The 18781-nt window shown below is 46.2% G+C and overlaps 1 protein-coding gene across 3 annotated transcripts in view; it reads right to left on the bottom strand.

Annotated features, from left to right (window-relative positions):
- Positions 1–18781, bottom strand: part of LOC140715178 (slit homolog 1 protein-like) — a 322282-nt gene that overhangs the window by 159518 nt on the left and 143983 nt on the right. For all 3 annotated transcript variants that reach the window (XM_073026998.1, XM_073026997.1, XM_073026996.1), the window contains exons 11-13: positions 12248–12319; positions 1108–1179; positions 195–266 (exon numbers count right to left, since the gene is read on the bottom strand). In XM_073026998.1, the coding sequence (XP_072883099.1) occupies positions 195–266; positions 1108–1179; positions 12248–12319 (216 nt within the window). The remainder of the gene's footprint in view (positions 1–194; positions 267–1107; positions 1180–12247; positions 12320–18781) is intronic.

Below are 18781 nucleotides of genomic sequence, written 5' to 3'. Positions count from 1 at the left end.
ATTCCAAAAACAGACGTAGTGGTTCATAGGTTGGTAAGTTGGTGTCAGAACATGGCTACACTTGCGGGCTAACCGCAGCGCGTTCTCAGAAAGCGTTGGTCACTTACGCAAATGGTACATGTCACTGTGTGCTTTGATATTCAGATGTACCTGTAACGAATAAAGCAAACCTAATCTTGAGGCCAAACACTCACAGGAGTTGAAGAGCATACAGTCCATCAAACACGCCTTTTGGAAGCTCGTTGATTTTGTTGCCGTACAGGACCCTGCAAAAAGAGGAGATGCGGCAACTTTAAAGACCGGAATATTAGAACAAGAAGGTTCTATTAATGGGCCAGAGGTGGAGAGGGACAGCGACTTCACCTTCATGGGCATTAACTTCTCGCATAACCTGTCCTGTGCCCAGCACATAGATGCAGTCACGAAGAAGGCACGCCAGTAATTTAACTTTCTGAGCCGCTTAACGAGACTTGGCGTGTAACCAAATCCTCTAACAAACTTCTACAGATGCACTGGTCAAAGTTCCCTCATTGGTTTTATCATGGCTTACTACAGCAAATACAACACACAGGAATGTAAGAGGCTGCAGAGAATAATTGACACAACCTGATCAGTCACTGGCACAGCCTTTCCCATCACTAACAGCATCTACAGGAGATGCTGCCTCAAGAAGGTGGTATCTATCATCTCCAAATGCCAGCAGATGCGTCATGCCATCTTCTCACTGTTACCATCGGGCAGGAGGTACAGAAGCCTGAAGTCCCACACACCAGATTCAGGATGACTTTCCTACAATCTGCACAACCCTAACCCTACCACAGAAATGGAACACTACAGACCACTTGATAGAAGTTTATAAGATTATGAGAGGATTATACAGAGCTAGCATCTGTTTCCCTGGTTAAAATGTCTAGTACTAGAGAACATGCATCGAAGATGAAAAGGAATGAGTTCCCATTCTCACTGCAGGGTGATCTCCTGGTAAAATTAGTGTGTGGTGCCAGACCCTGTATGCATCAATGGGAATTGAACACCAGAGCAATTGGCTAAAAATGTCCTCTTCATAAACACCAAGACCTCTTCATCACCATCCTAATGAATACTCACAGAGAGTTGAGAGATCGGAGACCTTGGAATGCATCAGGAGCAATCTCTGAGATCTGGTTGTTGCTGAGGTCTCTAGAACAAAGGAAAAACCTTTAGGATTAACACTTCTCTGTGTCAAATCTTCATTCCCACAATGTGGAGTGGCCCAGCATTTATTGTCCAACTGTATTTTGTAATTTCTCCAACAAAGGCTCTTTGATGGATTTCCTGGTATGTAAGAAACTGATTTCACTCCAGACAATCAAGAAAATACATTGAATATGGAACAAAACTATATTGTGGCTTTAGAACTGAAGAGTTCTGCTTCAGAAATAACCACACCATTATCTAAGATGTTAACTCTTTACAATGGGAACATCTACCCAACTATATAAAAATTACTTAGTCTGTAAAGAGCAGGACAAATTTAAAGAACTTATTACAGTGTATTCCAGTCATTCAACAGAATGATGAAAAATGTTGCCGATAGTACAGATGATTACACAGCTTGTGTTTTGCCTACAACCATTCAGGAAAATTTATCAATGCCTTGGTCTGTACCAAAAGTCAAAAGTCCAAAGGTCAGAATTTCAAGGTGAGAAGGAAGTTTCTGCAAATAATCAGAAAATGGTTTAGTGATTTGGCTCATAACTTGCTCAAAGGAAGATAGATGCATGTCTGTGCACGTTATCATCTAGATCATTGATATGGACGACAAGCACCAACAGACACAGCCTATCTGTGTGTAGATTCAGGACTGGTGGTAGAGGCAGATACATTAGGGGCATTTAGGAAACTCTCAGATAGGCGCATGGATTAAAGAAGAATGTGGGAGGAAAGGGTTAGATTATGGTAGTCAAGGTTAAAGGGTTGTCAGAACATTGTGGGCTGAAGGACATGTACTAAGCCTGTTCTGTGATCTATGATCCACTTGTTCATCTAACCAACTAAGTTGTATCAAATTGGGCTTGTGGATGATAAGAAATGAGGAGGTGTTGATAGCGAGGAGGGTTTCGCAGAAAACGTGGGGACCTTGATCTCTTCAGGAAGTGGGCTGAAGAGTGGCAAATGGATCTCAGTACAGATAAACGTGAGTTGATGCATTTTGGAAAGTCAAATTTTAGCAAGGCCTTAGACGAGGTCCCACATGGGAGGTTGATTAAGAAGGTTCCGTCTCTTGGCATTCAGAATGAGGGAGTAAGTTGGATTGGACATTGGTTCACAGGAGAAGCCAGAGAATGGTAGTAGATGGTTGCTGCTCTGACTGGAGGCCTGTGATTAGTGTGTTGCAGGGATTGGTGCTTGTCCTCCATATCAATGATGATAATGTGGTAAACTGGATCTGCAAGTTTGTGGATGACACCAATCTTGAGGGGATAATGGACAGGGAGGAATGCCACCAAAGCCTGCAGAGGGATCTGGACCAGCTAGAAAAACGGACTGAACAATGGCAGATGGAATTTAATGCAGACACAAGTGTGAGGTGTTACACTTTGGGAAGACAAACCAGGGTAGGACTTACACAGTGAGTGGTAGGGCACTGAGAAGTGCGGTAGAACAAAGGGATCTGGGAAATCAGATCTGTAATTCCTTAAAACTGGCACCACAGGTAGATAGGGTCATAGAGACTGCTTTTGGTTCATCACCCCTCAAAAATCTGAGTACTGGGTAGAGAAGTTGGGTTGTTATAGTTCTGTAAGATGTTACTGAAGCCTAATTTGGGGTATTGTATTCTGTGCAGTCCTCGTCTTTGCCCTCACAATCTATTTCTGTAACTGTAAAACTTTATTCTGTATTCTGTTACTGTTTTGCCTTATACTACGTCAGTGTACTATAGTTATGAATTGATTTGTATGGATACCATGCAAAACAAAGATCATCACTGCACCTTGGTTCATGTGACAACTATGAATCAATTTTCTCATTTACCTCTCATTTTTCTGATGTCAGCCACATAATGGTCCATCATACCATTAGATTATGGGATCAGAGTTAAGCCATTCAGCCCATCGAGTTTGCTCTACCATTCCATTACGACTGATTTGTTATCTCTCTTAACCCCATTCTCCTGCCTTCTCCCCGTAACCCTTGATGCGCTGACTAGTCAAGAAGCTGTCAAACTCTGCTTTGAATATAATTAGTGGCTTAGCCTCCACAGCCGTCCATGACAATGAATTCCACAGATCTCTTCTTCTGCAGACTCTCTGTTTCCTCAACTCTACCTGCCCCTCCACCTATCTTTGTATCATCCGCAAACTTGGCCATAAAGTCATCAATTCCGTCATCCAAATCATTGACATATAATGTGAAAAGAAGTGGTCTCAACCCTGCAGAACACCACTAGTCACCGGCAGCCAACCAGAACACACCCCCTTTTATTACCAATCTTTGCCACCTGGCAACTAGGCAATCCTCTATCCATGCTAGCATCCTTCCTGTAATACCATGGGATACTTCCTGTAATAATTATCTTGCTAAGCAACTTCAGATGTGGCACCTTGTCAAAGGCCTTCTGAAAGTCCAAGTAAACAACATACAGTAACTCTCCTATATCTTATGGTCCTAATGCTTCCACATTTTCTGATGAAGGGATTCGGCCCGAAACATCGTCACTACCTCCTCCCATAGATGCTGTCTGGCCTGCTGAGTTCTGCCAGCATTTTGTGTTTTAATTTATTTCCAGAATCTGCAGATTCACTCGTGTGACAATACTCCAAGTGTAGACTAGTCAACATTTTGTACCATTACAATGGTTATACTCAGTGCCTAGGCATACAAAGCTAAGCATATTGAATACCTTCTTCATGATCCTACCCACCTGTGTCTCCAATGAGTCCTGATCTAACCAACTCAACTCTCTTCATCCATCCCAGGCATGTAATGCAGTCATTAATAGACAAGCAGGGTGAATATGGAACTGTTTGTAAGCTGGTTTGGCTGAGGTGAACTCCAGGGAAATATTTAAGGCATGTTGAAGACAAGAATGAGGGAGAAGGGGTTATGGGATGAGATAGGGTAGGGTGGGCGGAAACTGCCAGGGAGCACCTGGCAAAGCACCAAAATGTCATGCATCACGGAAACAGGCCCTTCAGCCAAACTGGTCCATGACGATCGAGATACCCATCAAAGATTGTCCCAGTTATCCCTATCCTAAGAACATAAGAAACAGGAGCAGGATAGGCCATCTGGCCCACCGAGCCTGCTCCACCATTCAGTAAGATCATGGCTGATCTGGCCACGGACTCATCTCCACCTACCTGCCTTTTCCCCCATAACCCTTAATTCCCCTATGATATAAAATTCTATCCAACCTTGTCTTAAATATATTTACTGAAGTAGTCTCCACGGCTTCATTGGGCAGAGAATTCCACAGATCTGCAACTCTCTGGGAAAAGCAGTTCCTCTTCATCTCCCTCCTAAATCTACTCCCGTGAATCTTGAGCCTATGTCCCCTAGTTCTAGTCTCACCTATCAGTGGAAATAACTTTCATGCCTCTATCTTCTCTATCCCTTTCATAATTTTATGTTTCTATAAGATCTCCTTTCATTCTTCTGAACGCCAGAGAGTATAGTCCCAGGTGACTCAATCTTTCCTCATACATTAACCCCTTCATCTCTGGAATTCAACCTGGCGAACCTCCTCTGCACTGCCCCCAAAGCCAGTATATCCTTCCTCAAGTAAGGAGATCAGAACTGCACATAGTACTCCAGGTGTGGCCTCACCAGTACCCTGTACAGTTGCAGCATAACCTCCCTGCTGTTAAATTCAATTCCTCTACCAGTGAAGGCCAACATCCCATTTGCCTTCTTGATAGCCTGCTGCAGCTGCAAACCAGCCTTTTGTAATTCATGCACGTGCTCCCAAGACCCTCTACACTGCAGCATGCTGCAATTTTCTTCCTATTTAAATAATCTGCTTTTTCATTTTTCCTTCCAAAGTGGATGACCTCACATTTACCAACATTGTACTCAATCTGCCAGACCCTTGCCCACTCACTTAACCTATCCATATATCTCTGCAGACTCTCTGTATCTTCTGCACGATTTGCTTTTCCATTCAATTTACTGTCATCAGCAAATTTAGATACAGTACACTCGGTCCCCTCTTCCAGATTGTTAATCTTTCCTATCCACGGACATTTGGCATCCACCAGCTGAAAATCGTAAGCACTAGATACAGTGGATGTGGAGAGGATGTTTCCAATATGTGAGAGTCTAGGACTAGCAGTCTCAGAAAAGAAGGATCCCTTTAGAACAGAGATGAGGAAGAATTCCTTTGGCTAGAGGGTGGTGAATCTGTGGATTTCATCGCCACAGATGGCTGTGGAGGCCAATTCATTGAGTATGTTTAAAGCAGAGATTAATGTGTTCTTGATTAGTAAGGGAGTCAAATGTAACAGGGAGGGGAATAGGGTTGAAAGGAAAAATGAATCAGCCATGATGGAATGGTGTAGCAGATTTGATGGGTTGAATGGCCTAATTCTGCTCCTCTGTCTTATCTGTCACACAGCACAGAAACATACACCCTTTCTACACTAATCCCAACTTATTTCCCCCACATTACCCCCTATGTTCTATCATACACCTACATACTGGGGGCAATTTACAATGACCAATTAACCCACCCATCTTTGAGATGTGGGCAGAAACTGGAGTGATCGGAAGCAACCCACACAGCCACAGGGAAAACATGCAAATTTCACACAGACAGGAGGTCGAGTTTGAACCCTTTTCACTGAAACTGTGAGGTAATATCTCTATCCACAATAACAGAGCTCAGACCCTGGTTATTGCCAATTAATCTTACATGAGGTATGAAATACCTGTGAAGGAGATTAAATTCATATGGACTATTGATCTATATCACAGTACACTCTACCAGAGTGCGGGATCCAGTTAAATCCACTTTAGAAATCAAACCTTGACCAAATCCTCAAAAATAAACCATGATAGCGCTCAAACTCCCCAAGAAACAACCGAATAAAATCTGTATGCTTGGCCCTTGGCTTGAATCTATCGCTGGTTGTTTGCACTGGGCCCAGAGGAGGAGTTAGGGGTACAGATATTGAGGGGTTAAAGACTTTCCTTCTGCTGCCTTTAATCTAACAGATGGCAGATCGAAGGGAGGGACTCACCAGCAGAAGACAATCGGTGGCTCCAGTTCATTAATTTTATACGGCGTGTGAGATATTCACGAGGGAGATAAGGCTCATTTCAGGAAGGAGATGCCTGGCACAGGTCAGTCATTTGATTCTGTTAACTCTTGACCTGCAGACATGTCTGAGGATCACGGTGTGATGCAAAGCCCTGGTTTGCGCATTGCACAACCATATCATTTCTATGCACTGCTCTTCAGAGATGATATTTTTATTGGAAGAAGTGGGGCAAAAATTTGCCAGAATGCTATCTACATTTGATAATGAGAAGAGGTGTCGTGCCTGGAAATATGAAAGCGAAAAGAGTGAGTGGAATTTGTGGGATTGGAAAGGAATTGTGTGTTTATTTTTAAATTCTACTTTTCAGAGGATTGTGGGAGGATGGAAACAGCAAGTTAATACCAAGCAAACCAGGGAAAACATTGGCTGAGAGAAACCTGATTCTGTCTGCTCTAAGAACCATAGTTAATCATACAGCCAATAAGTGGGTCCTTCTGTCCTGTTGTCCATAGTACATGGGCTGTTGATGGTCTATGTTGCCCATAGAATGTAGACCTTAGATGGAACTTAAAGCAGGCAAGTGTGAGGTGTCAAATCACAAACAAGGCCAAGTCTGCAGATGCTGGAAATCCAAGCAAAACACACACACAATGCTGGAGGAACTTGGCATCTACGGAAAAGAGTACGGTGAGGCGTTGCACTTTGGGAGGACAAATCAGGGTTGGACAAACATAGTGAATGGTAGAGCACTGAAGAGTGGGGTAGATCAGAAGGATCTGGGATTACAGATCCATAATTCCTTCAGAGTGTCTTCTCAGGTCGAGAGGGTCATACAGAGATCGCCTGGCACATTGGCCATCGTAAATCAGAGCATTGCGTACAGGAGTTGGGATGTTATGTTGTAGTTGAATATGACGTTGGTGAGGCCTAATTTGGAGTATTGTGTGTAGTTCTGCTCACCTACCTACAGGAAAGGTATCAATAAGATTGAAAGAGTACAAAGAAAATTTATAAGAATGTTGCCAGTACTTGAGGCCCTGAGTCACAGGGAAAGATTGAATAGATTAAAAGGTGTACTAAGGACATAGAATATCTAGTTACAAAGAAAAGAAAAGCTTTCAAAAGGTTCAAGAAACTAGGTAGTGTTAGAGCTCTAGAAAATCACAAGGGTGTCAGGAAGGAGCTTAAGAATGAAATTAGGAGAGCTAGGAGGGACCATGAGAAGGCCTTGGCGAGCAGGATTATGGAAAACCCCAAGGCATTCTACAAGTAAGTGAAGAGCAAGAGGATAAGCCAAGTGAGAACAGGACCAATCAGGAGTCATTGTGAAACACGTGCATGGAGTCAGAGGAGGTAGCAGAAGTACTTAATGTATACTTTGCTTCAGTATTCACCAGGGAAAAGGACCTTGGCAATTGTGGGAATGACTTACAGTGGACTAAAATGCTTGAGCATATGTACATTAAGAAAGGATGTGCTGGCACTTTTGTAAGGTATTAAGCTAGATAAGTCACTGGGACCGGATGAGATATACCCCAGGCTACTATGGGAAGCGAGGGAGGAGATTGCTAAGCTTCTGGTAATGATCTGTGCATTATCAATAGGCATGGGAGAAGTACCAGAGGATTGGAAGATTGCAAATATTGTTCCCTTCTTCATGAAAGGGAAAAGCGATAACCCAAGAAATTATAGACCAGTGAGTCTTACTTCAGTGGTGGGCAAGTTGTTGGTGAAGAGCCTGAGAGGCAGGATTTAAGGGCATTTGCTGAGATATAATTAGGGATAGTCAGCATGGCTATTTTAAGGGCAGGTCAGGCCTTACAAGCCTGATTGAATTCTTTGAGGATGTAACACATACATTGATGAAGGTAGAGCAGTGGATGCAGTGTATATGGATTTCAGTAAGGTATTTGATAAGGTTCCCCATGCAATGCTCCTTCAGAAAGTAAGGAGGCATGGGATCCAAGGGGACATTGCTTTGTGGATCCAGAATTGGCTTGCCCACAGAAGGAAAAGGGTGATTGTAGATGCTATGTATCCTGCATGGAGTTCAGTGACCAGTGGTATTCCGCAGGGATCTGTTCTGGGACCCCTCCTCTTTGTGATGTTTATAAATGAACTGAATGAACAAGTAGAAGGGTGGGTTAGCAAGTTTGGTGACAACACAAAAGTTGGGGGTGTTGTGGATAGTCTGGAGGGCTGACAGAGATTACAGTGGGACATCGATAGAATGCAGAACAGGGCTGAGAAATGGCAGATGGAGTTCAACCCAGATAAGTGTGAAGTGACTCATTTCAGTAGGTCAGATTTGAACACAATATAATATTAATGGTAAGACTCTTGGCAGTGTGGAGGATCAGCAAGATCTTGGGGTCCGTGTCCGTAGACACACGAAGCTGCTTCGCATGTTGACAGTGTTGTTAAGAAGGCGTATGGTGTGATGGCATTCATCAACTGTGGGATTGAGTTCAAGAGCCATGATGTTAAAGCTATATGAGACCTTGGTTAGGCCCTAATTGCAGTACTATGTTCGTTTCTGGTCACCTCACTACAGGAAGGATGTGAATACTACAGAGAGAGTGCAGAAGAGATTTACAAGGATGTTGCCTGGATTGGAGAGCGTGCCTTATGAGAATAGGTTGAGTGAACTTGGCCTTTTTTCCTTGGAGTGACGGAAGATGGGAGGTGACCTGGTGGAGGTGTATAAGATGATGAGAGGTATTGTTCGTGTGGATAGCCAGAGGCTTTTTCCCAGAGCTGAAATGACTAACATGAGGGCACATAGTTTTAAGGTGCTTAGAAATAGGTGCAAGGGGGATGTCAGAAGTAAGTTTTCCAGAGTGGTGGGTACGTGGAATGCACTGCCAGCAACGGTGGTGGAGGCAGATACAATAGGGTCTTTTAAGAGACTCTTAGATAGGTACAAGGTGCATAGAAAAATAGACGGCTATGCGGTAGGGAAATTCTAAGCAATTTCTAGAGTAGGTTACATGGTTGGCATAACATTGTAGGCCAAAGGACCTGTAATGTGCTGTAGATTTCTACATTCTATGTTCTATGTTTTAGATTAGGACTTATTCCCTGGAGTGTTGGAAAATGGAGGAGGATTTGATAGAGGTATACAAAATTAAGGGTGGTTGAAACAGGATAAATGCTAGCAGGCTTTTATCACTGAGATTGGCTGAGACTAGAACTAGAGATCATAGGCTATGGGAGAATGGTAAAATATTTAAGGTGAATCTGAGGGCAGCTCACTCACAGGGTGGTGCAAACGTGGAATGAGCTGCCAGCAGAAGTGGTGGATGTGGGTTCAACTGCAACATTTAAGAGATGTTTGGATAAGTACATGATGGGAAGGGTATGGAGGGCAATGGTCCAGGGGCAGGTTGATGGGACTATGCAGAATAACAATTCAACATGACTAGATGGGCTGAAAGGCCTGTTCCTGTGTGGTACAATTATACAGCATACAGCACAAAAACAGGACCTTCGGCCCATGAGGTCTGTGTTCAATCCCATGCTAAATTAAACCAGATCTCCTCTCATGATCCTGGTGAACCTCATCAGCACCTTCTCTGAAACCTCCACATGTTTCCTGAAATGGGGCAATCAGAACTTACACAGTACTCCAAACATCATCCCTGAGTACAGCTTTAGGTACTAACAAATATTCATTTCTGAGCAGATTCAACAGCCACAATCTGCACTTACAGTGTCCCTATAACATTGTACTACATCTTCAGGTGATGTAGAGGCAACGTGCAAGTACATAATCATACTGAGTAACATAGCAATGGGACATGTGAGTAGGACATCCAACTCTGCATCCAACCCCTTGGTCCCTGTCCTGGGAGTGTGTGATGGGACAGTGTAGAGGGAGCTTCACTCTGTATCTAACCCGTGCTGTCCCTGTCCTGGGGGTGTGTGATGGGACAGTGTAGAGGGAGCTTCACTCTGTATCTAACCTGTGCTGTCCCTGTCCTGGGAGTGTGTGATGGGACAGTGTAGAGGGAGCTTCACTCTGTATCTAACCCGTGCTGTCCCTGTCCTGGGGGTGTGTGATGGGACAGTGTAGAGGGGCTTCACTCTGTATCTAACCCGTGCTGTCCCTGCCCTGGGAGTGTGTGATGGGACAGTGTAGAGCAAGCTTCACTCTGTATCTAACCTGTGCTGTCCCTGTCCTGGGAGTGTGTGATGGGACAGTGTAGAGCGAGCTTCACTCTGTATCTAACCCGTGCTGTCCCTGTCCTGGGAGTGTGTGATGGGACAGTGTAGAGGGAGCTTCACTCTGTATCTAACCCGTGCTGTCCCTGTCCTGGGAGTGTGTGATGGGACAGTGTAGAGGGAGCTTCACTCTGTATCTAACCCGTGCTGTCCCTGTCCTGGGAGTGTGTGATGGGACAGTGTAGAGGGAGCTTCACTCTGTATCTAACCCGTGCTGTCCCTGTCCTGGGAGTGTGTGATGGGACAGTGTAGAGGGAGCTTCACTCTGTATCTAACCCGTGCTGTCCCTGTCCTGGGAGTGTGTGATGGGACAGTGTAGAGGGAGCTTCACTCTGTATCTAACCCGTGCTGTCCCTGTCCTGGGAGTGTGTGATGGGACGGTGTAGAGGGAGCTTCACTCTGTATCTAACCCGTGCTGTCCCTGTCCTGGGAGTGTGCGATGGGACAGTGTAGAGCAAGCTTCACTCTGTATCTAACCTGTGCTGTCCCTGTCCTGGGAGTGTGTGATGGGACAGTGTAGAGCGAGCTTCACTCTGTATCTAACCCGTGCTGTCCCTGTCCTGGGAGTGTGTGATGGGACAGTGTAGAGGGAGCTTCACTCTGTATCTAACCCGTGCTGTCCCTGTCCTGGGAGTGTGTGATGGGACAGTGTAGAGGGAGCTTCACTCTGTATCTAACCCGTGCTGTCCCTGTCCTGGGAGTGTGTGATGGGACAGTGTAGAGGGAGCTTCACTCTGTATCTAACCCGTGCTGACCCTGTCCTGGGAGTGTGTGATGGGACAGTGTAGAGGGAGCTTCACTCTGTATCTAACCCGTGCTGTCCCTGTCCTGGGAGTGTGTGATGGGACGGTGTAGAGGGAGCTTCACTCTGTATCTAACCCGTGCTGTCCCTGTCCTGGGAGTGTGTGATGGGACGGTGTAGAGGGAGCTTCACTCTGTATCTAACCCGTGCTGTCCCTGTCCTGGGAGTGTGCGATGGGACAGTGTAGAGGGAGCTTCACTCTGAAAACTCTTGACACTGACAGAAATAATCACAGTCTCTCTTCCTGAAGTAGGGTGACTCTTTGATTTTAAATAGTGCCCCCTTAATTCTTGCCCTCCTTCATGATGAAGCTTTCTCTCTACATCCTCGCCCTCAGGATCTGAAACATTTCAATCACAGCACTGCCTACTCTTCATCAAGCCAGTGCTTTAAAGCCTCAGAAGAGAACCCACCCATTCCCCAAACAGCTCTCAGTGAATTAACGTCATAATTAAGACCAGTGCTGTAGACAGATCTCCAGATATGGTCTCACCACTGCCCTGGGCTCCATCTGTGGAAGAGCTCCCACAATGGCGTCATTGGCTACCTCAGATCGGGCAGCATGATGGTGTAGCGGCTAGTGTGACAATGTTTATAGCGCCAGCAACTGGTTCAATTCCTGCGGCTGTCTATAAATCTTTCTGTTTATACATTCTGCCAGTGACCTTGTGGCTTTCCGCTGCGCTTTGGTTTCTTCCCACATTTCAGAAATATGGGTCAGTATGTGTTACTAAGTTGTGGGTAATTTATGTTAGTGCTGGAATCATGGTGATACTCATGAGCTACCCCCAGCACAGCCTTGGACTCTTGCTCTTTGACATTAATGATGCATTTCACTGTTTTGATATACACACAATACAATTAATCAGAACCCACAGCTCCCATGGGACTGCCTCACAAGAAGGAGGGCCTAGCCTCCCTTCTTTCCCATCTGCCTCTCCTAGCAAAAGGCAATGGCGTCCCACGAGCGCACACTTACATCCGCCGTAGTTTTTTGTACGTGGTAAACGTCCCCGGTGGAACGGATTTGATTCCATTCTGCTCCAGTCGTCTGGAAAGGAAGTGAAATGGGACAGTGAGGATGATTCGAAACAAGAGGCCATATACCATCAGCAGCCCTGTGATCGCACAATCAAATCCCCCCCAGTAGTAAAGTAACACATAGTCACGTGCTTCACCGTCCTGGCGTCACAAGGCATGAAAACAACACACCTCATCCACACTGACTATAATAATCCCATTTAGAGCACAAGACATAGGAACATTATTGGGCCATTCATCCCATCAAGTCTGCTCCAATATTCAAACACAGCTGATTTATTTTCCCTCTAAACCCCATTCTCCTGACATCTCCCCATAACCTTTGATACCCTTGCTAATCAAGAGCCTTCACTTGAAATATACCCAGTGACTATGCCATAACTGTCTGTGGCATAGATTCACCGCCCTCTGGCTAAAAAGATACCTCCTCAGCTCCGTTCTAAAAAGACATCATTGCATTCTGAGGCTGTGCTCTTTGATCCTAGACCCTCCCACGATTGGAACCATTCTCTCCGTGTCAACCCTATCGAGACCCTGCAATGTTTGGTCCGCTTCATCAGATTCACCTGCCTCCCCAACACCCACCACTCATCTTCTAAACTACAGAGAGGACAGGTCCAGAGCCATCAGATATTGCTCATACTCAAACCCCTTCCTGTAAAGAGCCATGTGATAATGTAACAGGTCTATCAAACTCTGGTTAGACCATGCTTGGAGAATTGTGTTCAGTTCTGGTCGCCTCATTATAGGAAGGATGTCGAAGCTTCAGGGAATTTACCAGGATGCTGCCTGGATTGGAGAGCATGTCTTAAGATGATAGGTTGAGCAAGCTGGGTCTTTTCTACATGGTGTGAAGGAGGATGAGAGGTGACTGGATAAAGGTGTACAGCATGATAAGAGCCATAGATGTAGTGGACAGCCAGACACTAGCCAGACCCACTATTACAAAGAGGCGTAGCTTTAAGGTGATTGGAGTGAAGAATAGGGGGCAATGTTTTCCCACACAGAGTGTGGTGGGTGCATTGGCAATGCTGTCTGGGGTGATGATAGAGGCATCATGCTCAGCACGGACACTGTGGGCCGAAGGGTCTGTTCAACTGCCGTGCCGTTCTATGTTCTTTGTCCTGAAGATCCAGGTCAGCTTAGCATCTCAGGAAACAGAGTGGCCCTGGCGCTGCACAGTGTGTATTGTGGGGACAGGTCGTGGCTGCGAGGGTGAAGACCACAGTTCATTCCTGCACCCACTGACCGCCAGCCAGTACTGTTTCAGACTTTGGCTGAAAGCCCTTCATACCAACCCAGACACAGCCTTTAGCAAAGGGCAAACAGCAACAGAATGTGGGGTAAAAAGTGTAAAGTATTGATTGTCTCACCTGTAAATGTGGATTAACACAATGGAAATGGGCAGTATGGTGCCAATTATATCTGTGCCATCACTTGAGTCCATTCACAATTGACTGTTTTCTCTCGTTTTCTAAATCATTCCCCCAACTTTGGAACAACTGATTGAAAGGACCTTAATACTTGGCACAATGAGAGAAAAGTCAAGAAGCTTCACTCTGTATCTAACCCGTGCTGTCCCTGTCCTGGGAGTGTGTGATGGGACAGTGTAGAGGGAGCTTCACTCTGTATCTAACCCGTGCTGTCCCTGTCCTAGGTGTGTGTGACGGGACAGTGTAGAGGGAGCTTCACTCTGTATCTAACCCGTGCTGTCCCTCTCCTGGGAGTGTGTGATGGGACAGTGTAGAGGGAGCTTCACTCTGTATCTAACCCGTGCTGTCCCTGTCCTGGGAGTGTGTGATGGGACAGTGTAGAGGGAGCTTTACTCTGTATCTAACCCGTGCTGTCCCTGTCCTGGGAGTGTGTGATGGGACAGTGTAGAGGGAGCTTCACTCTGTATCTAACCCGTGCTGTCCCTGTCCTGGGAGTGTGTGATGGGACAGTGTAGAGGGAGCTTCACTCTGTATCTAACCCGTGCTGTCCCTGTCCTGGGAGTGTGTGATGGGACAGTGGGTGGGAGCTTCACTCTGTATCTAACCCGTGCTGTCCCTGTCCTGGGAGTGTGTGATGGGACAGTGTAGAGGGAGCTTCACTCTGTATCTAACCCGTGCTGTCCCTGCCCTGGGAGTGTGTGATGGGACAGTGTAGAGGGAGATTCACTCTGTATCTAACCCGTGCTGTCCCTGTCCTGGGAGTCTGTGATGGGACAGTGTAGAGGGAGATTCACAGTGTATCTAACCCATGCTGTCCCTGTCCTGGGAGTGTGTGATGGGACAGTGTAGAGGGAGATTCACTCTGTATCTAACCCGTGCTGTCCCTGTCCTGGGAGTGTGTGATGGGACAGTGTAGAGGGAGCTTCACTCTGTATCTAACCCATGCTGTCCCTGTCCTGGGAGTGTGTGATGGGACAGTGTAGAGGGAGCTTCACTCTGTATCTAACCCGTGCTGTCCCTGTCCTGGGAGTGTGTGATGGAACAGTGTAGAGGGAGCTTCACTCTGTATCTAACCCGTGCTGTCCCTGTCCTGGGAGTGTGTGATGGGACAGTGTAGAGGGAGCTTCACTCTGTATCTAACCCGTGCTGTCCCTGTCCTGGGAGTGTGTGATGGGACAGTGTAGAGGGAGCTTCACTCTGTATCTAACCCGTGCTGTCCCTGTCCTGGGAGTGTGTGATGGGACAGTGTAGAGGGAGCTTCACTCTGTATCTAACCCGTGCTGTCCCTGTCCTGGGAGTGTGTGATGGGACAGTGTAGAGGGAGCTTCACTCTGTATCTAACCCGTGCTGTCCCTGTCCTGGGAGTGTGTGATGGGACAGTGTAGAGGGAGCTTCACTCTTATCTAACCCGTGCTGTCCCTGTCCTGGGAGTGTGTGATGGGACAGTGTAGAGGGAGCTTCACTCTGTATCTAACCCGTGCTGTCCCTGTCCTGGGAGTGTGTGATGGGACAGTGTAGAGGGAGCTTCACTCTGTATCTAACCCGTGCTGTCCCTGTCCTGGGAGTGTGTGATGGGACAGTGTAGAGGGAGCTTCACTCTGTATCTAACCCGTGCTGTCCCTGTCCTGGGAGTGTGTGATGGGACAGTGTAGAGGGAGCTTCACTCTGTATCTAACCCGTGCTGTCCCTGTCCTGGGAGTGTGTGATGGGACAGTGTAGAGGGAGCTTCACTCTGTATCTAACCCGTGCTGTCCCTGTCCTGGGAGTGTGCGATGGGACAGTGTAGAGGGAGCTTCACTCTTATCTAACCCGTGCTGTCCCTGTCCTGGGAGTGTGTGATGGGACAGTGTAGAGGGAGCTTCACTCTGTATCTAACCCGTGCTGTCCCTGTCCTGGGAGTGTGTGATGGGACAGTGTAGAGGGAGCTTCACTCTGTATCTAACCCGTGCTGTCCCTGTCCTGGGAGTGTGTGATGGGACAGTGTAGAGGGAGCTTCACTCTGTATCTAACCCGTGCTGTCCCTGTCCTGGGAGTGTGTGATGGGACAGTGTAGAGGGAGCTTCACTCTGTATCTAACCCGTGCTGTCCCTGTCCTGGGAGTGTGCGATGGGACAGTGTAGAGGGAAATTCACTCTGTATCTAATCTGTTTTGCTGGAAATGCAGCATTTAACAGCTTTGACTTCAACATCAAAATCACCAAGACTAAGGAAGAGACATATAAGAGGATTACACAGAATTCTGCTAAAATCTGGATTTTTAGTCTTAAATGCCTTTCCCCGGAGTAACCATTAACTTTTAAATATATAATCCTATTTCACGGACAAAAGTTTCCCTTAATTAGCCCATTGTTGGGCTTTCAGCTTTGTATCCCTGTGAGACAAGCTGCTTTCGCTGTGAGATGCTTCTGTGTTTAATTTGTCGCCTTGTCAAGCGTTTATTTCTTCACTAATTCCCTTTGTGTGGTTTGTCTGCTCTTGTGAGGGCCTGACTGTAGCTATGGCTCGGCCGTGCCTGCCTTGCGTTGGCTCAGCTAGGCAGCCCCACACCCATACAGGTGAGTCTTGGTGTCGACATAGGTGGGTACTGCTGTCCGCATTGGTGCAGGTGGCAACGGCTGCGTGTACAGCTGAGCTTTTGGTGAGCAGGTGGGAGTTTACAGAGAAATTGGCCAAAGGGCCTTTGTGGGTGCAGTAATGATTCTGTAGGCAGGGGTGGTGAACCTATGGCACATATGCCAAATGACATGGTCCAGTACTTTGTTGGCACGGGGCATGCAGTGCCACCCCTCAACTCTTTAAACCCCAATAATGATTATCTTTATCTTAATTAATTTTTATTTTATTGAGTAGCCACATCGCCCAAGAACCCCTGATCTAATCCTAGCCTAATCACGGGACAAGTTACAATGACCAATTCACCTACCAACCGGTACGTCTTTGGACTGTGTGAGGAAACAGGAGCACTCAGAGAAAACCCATGCAGCCATGGAGAGAACGTACAAACTCCTCACAGGCAGCGATGGGAATTGAAGCTAGGTCGTCTGTACTGTGAAATGTTGTGCTAAACACTACACTACCATGCTGCCCCACGCCATTGAAGCAATCTGTCTTTGTTACATTTTTATTTACAGCAAAACAATGAATACACATAAACAAGGAAAATGATGCATTCCTTTTCCTTAAGAAAGTCCATGACTATTGTTACTAATTGATTAATCAATCATTAGTCACTAATAATAATTAATCAATTAATCTTTAATTCAGTAATAAATCTGTGCACATGCACTTTGGAGACATACTGCCCAAATTGGTGAAATTCTTTAAAAATCCCACTGATCAAAATTACCATGGCACGTGAGAGAATTTTCTTTGGAGATTATTGCCAAATTGGGCACAAAAAGGCTCGACATTTCTGCTATAGGGAGCGGTCGAGCTGACCTAAACTCTGCTGGCCTGTCTACTCTACCAACATCAATGGGAAAGGCAACCATGTCTTCATGAGAAAAGGGCTTCCGATTTGCTATTGACCCTGACCGAACCCGATTTCCTATCCCTCCCCCTCCAATCTTGTTGTGACAGTGATATTGAATCAGTGTCAAAGACTTCCCCCAGCTGTAACTGAGCTTGATAGCTTATTGTGATATCATCTGTATTAGTTTAGCTCTATCCCAGCAATAGTACAGTTTAAGAGTTTATGCTGTTAGACCTAAAGAGAAAAGATTAGCTTAATTTGTCACATGTACATTGAAACATCAGATACTCAGTGAAATAGTCATTTGTGTTAACGACCGACATAGTCCGAGGATGCGCTGGGATCAGCCCGCGAGTGTCCCCGTGATCCCGGCTCCAGCATGGTGTGGCACAGCACAGCGGGGCCGTGGTCAGCACAATGTTTTACAGTACCAGTGACCCAGTTCATTTCCCACCGCTGTCGGTCAGGACTTTCTCCCTGTGACTGTGTGGGCTTCCCCCAGATGCCTCAATTTCCTCCCACGTTCCAATCTGTAACAGTGGGGTGAGTTGATGGTTGTAAATTGTCCCGTGGTTAGGCTGGGGTGAAACTCGGTTGCCGGCAGCGCCGCTCGAAGGGCTGGAATGGTCTATTCTGCGCGGTGCCTCAGTAAATAAATAAAGAAACAAAGCACGCACACAACTCCCTAGCCCTCACCCGTACGTCTTCAGAAACCCATGCGATCATCGGGAGAACATACAAGATCCTTACCAACAGCAGCAGGAACTGAATCCTGATCAGAGATCGCTAGCACTGTAAAGCGATTGCAGTGGTTGCCTATGCTGCAAGTCTCCCCTCTCCACGCCACCGATGTTGTCCAAGGGAAGGGCACTAGGACCCATACAGCTTGGCTCCGGTGTCGTCGCAGAGCAATGTGTGGTTAAGTGCCTTGCTCAAGGACACACACGCAGCCTCAGCCAAGGCTCGAACTAGCGACCTTCAGATCACTAGACGAATGCCTTAACGCCTTAACCACTTGGCCATTCTGCAATTATTCTGTAATTACATTCTGAAAGTATTCTGCAATTGTTTAGCTCCTTCAGCCATACGGGTTAATAGTTTAATGTATTTTGCATTAATTTAGATTTATCCCAACAAATAATAGAGTTTAATTTAGAGTATTCTGCATTGGTTGAAATCCATACCAAATATGTCCCATAACAATAATCGCAATCAAACTTTTGACAGCAACTTTGACAATTCGTGGTAGCGAAATGCTTCCAAATCTGAGATTGGGCACAGAGGCATTCTGAACTGGACAGTGACCTGCAGTGGCAAGGGAAGGGATACCTGTTATTGATCACCGTCCGGGTAAATCTGGGGCTAATTATGCGCGCGTGTGTGTGTGTATTTGTACACGTGTGTGCATGCATGTGAGTGTGTGTCTTACCCGATGGGATAAGGGTTTACCACAGGCACTCATTGCTGAATCGCTTGCAAGCTGACGAACAGAGACAAGGAGAAATTTCTTTAACCTGAGGGAGGTGAACCTGTGGGATTCATTTCCACAGACGGCTGCAGAGGCCAA

Source organism: Hemitrygon akajei, chromosome 23 (assembly GCF_048418815.1).
Source record: "Hemitrygon akajei chromosome 23, sHemAka1.3, whole genome shotgun sequence".
Taxonomy (NCBI): Eukaryota; Metazoa; Chordata; class Chondrichthyes; order Myliobatiformes; family Dasyatidae; genus Hemitrygon; species Hemitrygon akajei.
The sequence above is the reverse complement of the archived record's forward strand: the minus strand, read 5'-3'. Positions and strand labels throughout refer to the sequence as shown.